Here is a 10,600-nt window from a genome sequence, read left to right as displayed (position 1 = left end):
GAAGCCTTGCCCACACTCAGAGCCTAGCCAGAGAAATTGATTCCCTCTGTGCTTTGAGGCCGGTCCTTCACCGGCAGTCCGAACCCTAGTAACCCAGGTCTGATCTCGGTTCCGACTACCGCTTAGAGAGGACAGGTCACAATTTCAGGTCCAGAAGCGGTGTGAGGTCCCAGGCTTTATCCCGCCCCACCTCCCCTGCTCCGTCCATTACACCGCCCCCCACCAGCCCTGCCACTTCCTCCTCCCCTTCCCAAAGGGCGTCGGAAGAGCCCGGCGCATCTGATCTCTCACCAGCACCAATTGAAAAATGGGTGCTTGTCACAACACAGATCACTGCCTTCCCAGCTCTGCTCCCCACCGCGCGCGGGAAGGGGGCCCCCCAAAGGCGAAGGGCCATCCCCCGCCGGCAGCCTACCGGGAAGGCGGGTGCCAGGATAGCGGGAGGGGTGCAAAACTGCTTGTCGAACCCAGAACTTGAGGAGGTTGCCGCCTCTCCTGTGGGGTCTGGGGGCTGGGGTTGGGGTTGAGGCTGAGTTACGGTGCGGGCTACCAGACCAGAGGAGTCCACCAGGTCTCTAGTCTTTTGCAACCTGCGTTTTTCCGGAGCCAACTTAGCGCCAGCGCTCTAGTAGAAGTGCCCCCATTAATGGCCTTGCTTTGGGACTTCGTGGCGGGAGATGGGGTGCTGTGCTGGTCTCTCTGGTTAACTCTAGTTCCAGCCAGTCACCTAAATTCCTAATCATTCCCTAAGAGCTGGTTTTTCTCCCCGTGGAGGGGCCCTGGTATCTCCCGGTGACTGCGCCTCACCCCCTAGAGCTCACTGATTGATGGGGCGGGGGGACCCGCCTGACAGACCAGTCCTTCCGGCTCCTGTCTGGAAGTCTGGTTGTGTCTTTCCGAGTCGAGTTCTAGTGCCTCCAGGCAAGCAAAAGTGGAGAGGCCAGATCCGGGTGGAGGCTAGGAGGAAAGCCCAGAGTCTCTGCGTCCAGGCTTTCAAAAGGAGGACTTTCCTTCCAGGCAGGGAAGGAATGCCAGTCTCGGGGCTGATCCTCTCCTCTCATCTCTGAGGGTCTTCACCTGTTCTTTGGTTTTCACAGCCCCTTCTCTGCCTTGCCACACCTGTTTGAATCCTCTCCCTCAATGTTTCCGGAGACACTCTCCCCATTCCTGCAACTCTGGTGGCATCAGACACCTTGAAGGCCAAGGGAAGGAGGCAAGAAGATGCCCATTGGGTCACCCTACAGGTCCATATGTTTATGGAGCCAGAAGCCTCCAATCTGTCCTAAGTAAGAAGTTGTACCCAGACTACCTGTACCCAGAGGTAGGAGACTGACCAACGCCGTCTTCCCCTTCCCAGTAGAGGAGACAGCCATACTTTCTTGAAACCATAATTTTACTGTCTCAAAGAAACTTTATAACTTATTTACAAAGTTCTTTCTCCCCCCCCAAGATACAAAGCAATAAGTTAACATTCTCAATATAAAACTAAACTTTGACATAGAGAACACAAAACACCGTTTTCAATTGGTCACATTTTCCAATTTCACAAGTAAAATGTCAAGATTCTCATTTCACAAAGCATTGGGTTTTACAGCCACACACAACAGAACGGAAAGAGGCTAAACTTGTGCAACATGTTTACAGAACAATAATAATAATAACAATAATAATATATACAGCGATTTGATTCTGCACTGTAGACTGTACGGTTGAGGGTGGTGACTGGCATTACTCTGTGGTCAAGCTGCTGGGGGTTGGTGTAAAGCTGCTTTTGTCTGGCTTTAAAGCTCACTGGCATTAGACCACTTGCTCACACCTGTCTGTTTTCTTCCGCTGCCCATGGGTCCTTTCTTTCTACTCAAATTAGGACTTTCCATGTTGTCCAGGCAAAGCATCCAAACATTCCCCGGAAATGACAAAACCATGTTGACTTTATCTCTTCATTTTGGTATTTATTGTTTTCATTCTTTTATTTATTATTTTGAAAATATGAGACATGTAAAAAATGCAAATCATTCTGCTTCAACCACTCTAGACCAGTGAAGTACAAAAGTTATTGTATAAGTTAAAAATCATTATGTCTTCCTTATTTATTGGGTTTTTTTTTCCGGGTGGGTTTAAGGTAAACAGTGCATTTGGACACTGCCCTTTCCACACCCTACAGAACTTCAAATTGGCCAATACTCAACCTCAGACCAAGTCTATTTTTTTTTTCAATAAATAAAACCCCTCCCTCCAATTTCCCCCAGTTCCCAAACAAATGACATTGATGGTCAGGCAGGGCCCCGAAAAAGGCCAGAAAGGACAAAACGTCCCAGGATACGGAAATGGGCGGCCCAGCGGGCCGTGTGTGGCTCAGACCTGGTGACTTTTTGCTGAGGCCGAAGAATGAGGACAGCAGACGTAGGAGGACCTTGACTCAGCGCACAAACAGAGCAAAAAGGAGACTCAAGAGACGGACAGAACAAAGCTTTTGCTTTTTTTTTCTACATTGTTTTTGTTTGTGTTTTTTTTTCCTGATAGTCCCACAAAGCTGAGAGTCGGCGAGTCCGGTGCAGCGGGTTTGTCTCGTGGCTTAGGCTGTCTAGAATGGCTGTCTAGGTCTCACACGGCTGTCACCGCGTGGGCCAGGACAGGTTGGGGCCTAGAGATGGGCGCTGGAAAGTTGCTGGGTCAGACTTCGAGGGGCTGCAGGGAGGCAGGCAGGCCTCCGGGGCTTCACGGTTCCTTTTGTTCCCTCTTTGCCCTTCCTCTCCCAGGCCAGGGCACGCGGACAGGGTAGATGACCTGGAGACAGGAGGGGCCTGGAGCAAAGGAGACGGGTAGGAGATGGGTAGGTGCAGGCTGGCAACCTCACATGAGTTGCGGCTGCTGCATAGCTTCTTGGTGCGCTGAAGGGTACCACGACGTATAGCTGGGGATGTAGGAACCCGCGCTGCTGCCTGAGCCCTTTGCCGATGAAGAGTTAGGGTTCCAGCCTGGCGGCACCGGCGGAGATCCTGCGGACAGCGCCCGGCCGTTGGCCAGAGCACTGCCCTCCAGAGTGGCCCCGCCTTGCTTCATCAGCTTCTTGAACTTGGAGCGCTTGTTCTGGAACCAGATCTTGACCTGCAAGATCGGACAACAACGTCATTATGCTGAACCTACCTGGGAGGAAAGAAGGGACTGTACGAGAAAACAGACCTAGGGTCTGGGCTAGCTGGTAGCTCCAGCTAGAGGAGCAGAGACAGACACTTCCTCTCCACGAGAATCACAGACCAGTTAGCTAGCCATCTCCCACCCCAGGCTGATGGTGGCCCACAGGAGCGGTTCCCAGAGAGAAAGGTGGGGGTGGAGGAGGATCATGGAGGTCCGGGGATAAAGGCCGCAGAGGTTACAGGTCTTTGCCAGCTCTGTGAGACCTCGGCTCAGGTCTGCCCATGGTGCAGACACCACCCAATTCCAGTAGCAATCTTAATAAAGATATTTTCGAAAAACCCCTAGATAGGAGAGGAGGAAATGTATTGGCAAATCCACAGCCTTCTCTTTGCGGTTGTCTTCCTGCCTTTCAGCGAGTTGGAGACCCACTGTGGAGGCCCAATATTTCTGCTGAACTTTTCTTTGAACTCAAACCAACCTTTCCCCTAGGGTTTATTTGCTGCCCCCAGTTCCATTCCAAATCCCGGACTGGACGTTGGAAACCCGCGCCAGCCGGTCACAATGCCTATGAGCTCTAGAGAAATCTGAGGAAGAAAGTCCCCTTTTTTTCTTTAGGGTCTGGGGAGAAGGATCTCCCTAGCCGCGGCACGGGAATGAGGAAGAGGAGGAGGAGAGAGAGAGAGAGGCGCGGGCGCGGGCGCGGGCGCGGGCCCAGGCCCGGTGTGATTAGCCACACACTTTGAGAAGAAGGAGGGATTAAGTCCTGCTTCTATTGTTCCGGTTGTGTGGGCACGTGCGACCTCAGAATCCCCCAAACAAAACCTCCAGGGACATCCCTCCGGCGCCCTAATCAGATTGTCCAGAGATGGAGGGAGAACCAGGCCGCCGACACGTCGTCGGTGGACAGAGAAGCAGGGACCGAGCGAGGGCAGAGAGAATGAGGGAGGACGGGGAGATGCTGGAGGCCAGAGTGGACACCCACTCCACCTCCCCCCGTCCCTTACACACACACACACACACACACACACACACACACACACACACACACGCCGAGCGACACCCCGCCTGTGAGGCCCAACACCTACGAAATGCTTCCAGGGGATTCGGGGAGTTTCAAGAAAAGCACCCCGAGTTCAGGCCGGGCGCGGGGCGCCTGCTGGGCGGCGGCGAGGTACCTGAGTCTGTGTGAGTCCCAGGGAGGCCGCGAGCTCCGCCCTCTCAGGCAGAGCTAGGTACTGAGTTTGCTGGAACCTTCGGTTCAAAGCCTGCAACTGCAAACTGGAATATATTGTCCTGGGTTTGCGGATCTTTTTTCCCTTGCCATTGAAGCGTACTTCGCCGCCTTCCACCACCGTGCTCTTCTCGGAGTCCGCCCCTGGAGGGACGGCAGAAGCGGGGAGCTGTCGTTAATGCGGGGGGGTTGCCTTTAGCGCGGAGAGACGGAAGCGGGACGGCCGACGCAGGACCAGGGAGAGAAGGTTCAAGAAACTCTGAAAGCCTAGGAAGGGTTCCACCGCCCCCAAAGTCCGAGGACACTTGTGCCTAGCGGCTGCAGCCGGGACGGGGCCATTCCCAAGAACGCAGCCATTGCCTCTGCAGAGAAAGTTTGCTATTTTTTGCAGGCGGTAGTTGAGGTTTAATTACCCTTAATTGCATACATTGTTTATAGCGCTACGCAATAAATAATTACCGCGACTAATACGTGCACGTGTGGGTTTCTGTTTTCCAGCAGGGCATTGTGTGCTCGGCACACTGAGCCGCCCAGAGGCCCAGACGGTGCCAGGAGACGCTCTCGGGTTTATCCTTTGCTGGATAGTTGTAAATTGGGTGGATTTATTTTTATTTTTTTTCTTTGCTATGACAAGGATCCATAGATTGATATCTGAAACCTCCACCGCTCCCGCGCCCTCCCTCCCCCCTACCTCTCTCGGCCCCTCTCTCCAGCCTTCGCTCTCGGCCCCTACCCCTTCCTTCCCTCTCCCTCGACTCCTCTTTTCCTTCTCTCCCTGGCAAGCGCACATACCTGGGTCCTCCAGGCGGCTCTGGGCGAGGCTGGCGCTGCCGGGGTAGGACTGCACCGAACTGATGTAGGGGCTGGACGCGTGGCTGCTGACCGAGTTGACGTAGGGGTAGCCCAGCGGTCGGGAGAAGGAAGAGGCCGAGCTGTAGGCACCGTCGGGCTGCGAATGGCCCGCCGAGTGTAAACAGTGCATGGAGTAGTGCCCGTGGGACATGGGAGAAGGAGACATTTGCTGGTTGGGCGGCCCAAACTCCATAAACACCGCCTTGCCCGACACGGGGCTGTTGAGACTTTCTGGCATGGTGGTCATGGTCATCTCTTCTCGCGGGGTCTGGGTGTGGGTCTTTCTCTCCTCTGCTTCCCTTTTGGGGGTCTCTATGTTTCTCAGGACAGGAAGGAACCCAATTTAAGCGGAACAGGGGTTTTCACTTTCCATTCATAAGAAAATGGAGTTTGTCTCTTTGAAAAGTCTAAGCATGATGCTGCCGAGCTCCCCAAACTCGGTTCAAAGCTTTGACTTAGCCAAGGTCATAAATATTCATGAGCTGGAGGAGCTGATTGGTCGGCTGTCTTGCATAATCACCGGGGATTGGTCCGAGACGCTCCGGCTCCGCTGGACTAGAGCGGGGAACTCGACCGGGCCTGGGGAGAGACGGGTCCACACTTCCCGGCCGGGGCTCCTCTGCGAGAGAGCGCGCGGTGCGAGACGCACAACGGGTTGAGCATCCGCGCTGGCACCTCCGAGGCCCAGATCTTCAGCCTCCCCGCCTCCCTTGTACGCTTTCCTTTCCGGAAACCAACCAGCCGCTCCGCGCTGTGGCCCTCCCCACTACTGTACCCACCCTTCGCCCGCCCCCAACACCTAGGACTTGGGACGACTTCGGGTCGCCACCAACCAAGTCCCATGCTGAGCTAGGACCGTGACAGACGCCGGTCACTGCCTTTCGACCTCGGAGTAGCGCGCTGGGGGGCGCCCAAGGCAGGCGACTGACAGCGATCCTCCAGAGCGTTTTGTGCCTAGCTCAGCGCCCTCCAAGCCGCGCCTCCTCCCAGGCCCCGTCCGCCGGGCGGCCACTTTCCCGGGGCTGGAACTTAGGGACCCTCCGGACCAACTCACTCACTCGGCCGCCGCCCCGCCGCCGCCGCCGCTCCCAGGGGCCCGCTGGCATTGCTCTTGGCCCAGCTGGCCACTCCAGCTCCGGGCTGAACGGGTCTGATCAGAACAGTGCGCGTGGAGGAGAGTCAGGAACCCGCGCTTCTCCTCCCAGGAGAGGCGGCTGCACCGCCTCCCTCCCCCAACACACACCCCTCTTTCCCTCCCAACCTTCCAGCGCCTCCCCCTCCCCTTTCTACTCCCCGCGAGCGCAGCGCCCCAGGCTCACTCGCCCGGAGCGCTCGGCGCAGCGTAGAGCCCCGGGGCGCACGGGCTCAGCGCAGGTTGAGCCGTAGACTTCAGTGGTTCATTTTCTGGCTCTCCTAGGATCTGGCGAGAGTAGCCAGGGTTTCGGAGTCCCCGGGAGACACCGAAACCCGCAGCAAAACCAGGCCTGTGGGAGGCTAGAGTATTTCTGCTTAGACAGGTCTCTCTTTGTCGCCCAAGATTTTCCTCACCTCCAGTGGTCAAAGCAGGCGCCTGTGGGCCTGGAGGAAAGGGCTGGAAGAGGCAAGAGCCAGCTGTGGCGCCTTCTGTCTTCTGGGGTGCTAGATATAGCAAAAAGCTCACAAAAAAGCCGCGAGGGCCCCCATCCCCCCACACGCCACTACTGCTACACGGCCGTCCCCTCGCGCCGGGGCGCAAACCACGCTGGCTGCTAGGGGCTGTTGGTTCCTCCATCTCTCCAGCCCCACGGTGAATCCCAAATTACTTTGTTAGGTAATTAGAAAGTGTTGATAATTATTTCTTTCATAATTTAGCGGTGTGACGGGAACGGGGAAATGATCTTGTGAAAGTTCACACGTGCAGATGTATTAGTTACTGATTCATTTGATTAAATGGTAGTCTCAAGTGCTCAGATCCGCAGCTGAAGGCGCCCCATTAGCATAACACTGATGTTTAATTTTCATACGCATAATTAGCCATATATTTAACACTAATAGCAACATGCAGCCTTTCAGCGTTAAACAGCCCGGGATTTGATCTGGCCTGAGCTGAACCTTCGCCGCTGCACCTTCTCCCGTCTGGAGTGTGCAATGATCACAGGACAAACCTCTGTAATCAAGCACATTTTGGCAGAGGGAACACCAATAAAAAATGAGCATTCAAAACAAATTACATCGGTGCTGTCGTTACAGATATTAGTAGCGGGGGGGGGGGAGTTCTCTTTTTTAAACTTCTGTAGCAACAGCTCCTGCCTGCAGAATTCCCCCTTCTTTGGTTTAAGGGCATGATGCTGGGGGCAGAAATACTTCAGGCAGCGTGGTTGGAGCAAAAGAGAAAAACAAAAGGGGAAAAAAAAACCCAACAACCCAAATCCTTCAGGCCAATAATGGGTTTGCCAACGCTTAAGTGAGTTTTTTTTTCCTTCTTCTTAATCACCGTGCCACACGATGAGGCTTTGTAGCAACAACCAACTAATGACTCCGCGGCTAGACAACTCTCCGAGCCGCTAGGCTCATCTTCCCTGTTGCACTTGTGGCTTTAATTGCTCCTTCCTAGAGCTTGTTTTGGGTGTGGAGTGGAGTGCTGACCTGTGCGCCCAGCACAGCCGCTCGGATGCGGTCAGAGCCTGGGGTCTCTCGCCAGCGCCTTTCGGGCCCTGCCTACGTAAGTGATCGCTGCGGCGGGTGTAGGGTAGAGGTTGGGCCGGGAAAGCGGGACTAGTGTCTCCCAGAGCTCAGGACCAGGCACGAGGAAACCCGACGGCCAGGCCGCGTGGGGCCGCTTTATCCCAGACAAGCGCAGGGTAGGGAAAGAAGAGAGGGGGGGGGACCCAAGTAACCACAGTGTCCTAGGTGCTCGTCTTAAAAGGGGAGGGTTATTACTTTCGCGGTGCAGGGGACCTGGTTGGATCTTGGGGAAAAAGTGTCCCGCACGAGATTCGTCCCGATCAGGTTTCAGTCTTGGCTTAATGTAGAATTGAATTGCGCGTTGGTGAGGGAGCACCACCAGGATGTCTTAACGCAGAGAAAGAAGCAGGTGTAAGGGCATGGCTGAGCCGAGGCCCTCGGCTCAACCAGTGCAACCTGGCCTTAGCTTCTCAATGTGCATTCTTCGCTCTGTGAGGCCTTAGTGGATTCCTCCCATCACCCCACCCTATGAGGCGAGGCGACATCTATTCTAAAATGCCCGTTTGCTTAGAGGGTTACCTGTTCCAACTATGAGAGGAAGCAATTCTCCCATTGGTCCTGAAGGTTTGCGGTTTTCGATTCTAGGTAGCGCTTACTAGAATCTTCTTAGGACCAAGTGGTGGCTCTGGTGGTATTAACATACCCCTGCTTAGTTAGAATCCCTGTGGTTCTGGGTTAAGTTTTTTTAGGTCAGTTCAGCTGACAGATGGGCAAGGAGACATAGACTAAAGGAGGTTTTATTTCCTAATCTCAACTTCAAAGAATGTTAAACAAAGTTCATTCCAATTCAAGTTGGTTTCCTACAGAGCTTCTGAGTATTGACAGTAATGAACATATATATACACATATATATATGCATATATGCACACACAAATATATACACATGTATGTCAGTCAGTTGAATAGGATTATATACTTTTCCCAAACACTTCTACCTCACAATAATTGAGCGTGTTACCCCAGTAGCTTGTAAAATCCTGTGGTCCTCAGAAAGCTATCCTTAGGGAAGCTGGGAGTAAAGGGATCTGCAGATAAAGATACTGCACTAATCGCTGCAATTTGATTGTTCTAGGAGACAAGTGAAGTCATTCTCTGGCAAACATCTTCCAGGGCCAGCTGGGCCCTGTTTCCCTCCAGGGAATAGGACTTGTTACTTGGCAGCAGACTTCACTCAGCTAACTCCAGAAAACCTAAAAGTTTATCCATGAGTCTTGTAAAACCTCAATCTCTCCTTTATCTTTTCCAGCTCTCAGATTTACTAGAAGCAGAATCACCTCTGTCCCAAACTCTACATTCCTGTACTGGAGAAATGAGCTGGAGGGTTGGGGAACGGCGCAGAGTCCTGAGTTCAAACTCATTCTCTTTCTGAGTCAGCTCATTGTCCTTGGTTTCTCAGTCCCTTCTTCTTCACTTCGGAGTCACAAAGATGAGCTAACTCCTGCTGGAGATCTACAGACCTCATGTGTCCTGGCAACTACAGGTGCCCACATGTCCTTGACTCAGGAGCCTGAAATCTATTTAGCTGATGGCCTCACTTTAGTATAAACAAGGGTTAGCACTCATTTGCTGACTTTTGGGACACTCTTATTGAACTTGTTCCTCAAACCATACCCCGGGAAAAGCTTCCTGAGAGACGACCTGAGGGCCCGCCCCGCCCTTGAGCCAGGTGTGAACAGGTGCAGGAGAGAAGCGCCAGGGAAGGAAGAGGGTACTCTGGGCAGAAATAAGCCGTGGGAAAGCGGGTGGAGGTGGATTTCTGCTTCTCAAGCAAGTTGGAGCTGGCTTGGCCAGCTTGGCCCTGGTCTTCTGTCTGGGATCCTTTGTGTTTCTGAACTGCGTTGATTTTTGCGGCCGGTGCAGAGCGCTGGGCGCCGGCCCCAAGAGACTTAGTCCAGGAGAGGTCAGTTTAGGGACTAGAGGACCTCGCTAATCTGCCTGATAGTCACATCTGGGCCAGTGGAGGGTTGCAGCTGGAATTCAGGGTGCGAGCCTGCGTGCGTGCGTGTTGGAGCGGGTGGGGGCTAGAAGGAAGGTCTTAAAGTTAATGGAGGGGGTGGTGGGGGAGGGTCCGGGGGGAACCGAGAAAGTCTAAGCTTCTAAAGTAATACAGCCTTGCGGAAGGGCCAGGCCCGGTGTGCAGTGTCAGGAAAATGTAATCACTGTTTCTGTTGTCGGGCTAATCTTTCACGGGAAAACCGTGATGAAGGGGGAAATGAACCCAGGGGCTGTCCTGAGAGCAAGTGCTGGCCTTTGGAAGCGCCCTCGGGGCCGGCCGACCTGGCATCTACAAGGAGGAAAGAAGACTTAAAAATTCAGCTAACAAGTTGGGGTTGTTCGGTGCGGGAGCACGCGTGGGTAAAAGCTCAGGGACTCCAAAACTAAGCCCACCTGACGGCAAGCCCGAGTTCCCCTCAGGAGTGTCAGACGCAAGGAAAGCAGGCGCAGTGAGTTTAAGAGGTTATTTTTATTATTATTAATTCATTCACCTTTCACTAACAAGGAAAAAGGAAAAGTGCGACCCTGGAGCTCCCGCGCTCCCAGAGGACGGCACCATCATGCCTCTCCAGACGGGTTGCTTAGCTCCCGCGGCTTACTCCACATGCCCACCCGGTTTTCCCCAAGACACTACCGGATACTACGTAGGTCACAGAACGA

At 53.8% G+C, this 10,600-nt stretch overlaps 1 protein-coding gene across 1 annotated transcript; it reads right to left on the bottom strand.

Moving 5' to 3' along the window:
* Positions 1–2,743: 2,743 nt before the first annotated feature.
* Positions 2,744–6,022, bottom strand: Dlx1 (distal-less homeobox 1). The gene is made up of 3 exons (XM_013030227.1): positions 5,162–6,022; positions 4,314–4,513; positions 2,744–3,108 (listed from the first exon to the last, which is right to left on the bottom strand). The coding sequence occupies exons 1-3, from the start codon at positions 5,472–5,474 to the stop codon at positions 2,854–2,856; spliced, it is 768 nt and encodes a 255-aa protein (XP_012885681.1). The 5' UTR covers positions 5,475–6,022; the 3' UTR covers positions 2,744–2,853.
* Positions 6,023–10,600: the final 4,578 nt, after the last annotated feature.

This window comes from Dipodomys ordii, unplaced genomic scaffold (genome assembly GCF_000151885.1).
Source record: "Dipodomys ordii isolate 6190 unplaced genomic scaffold, Dord_2.0 Scaffold5, whole genome shotgun sequence".
In the NCBI taxonomy this organism is placed as follows: Eukaryota; Metazoa; Chordata; class Mammalia; order Rodentia; family Heteromyidae; genus Dipodomys; species Dipodomys ordii.
The sequence above is the reverse complement of the archived record's forward strand: the minus strand, read 5'-3'. Positions and strand labels throughout refer to the sequence as shown.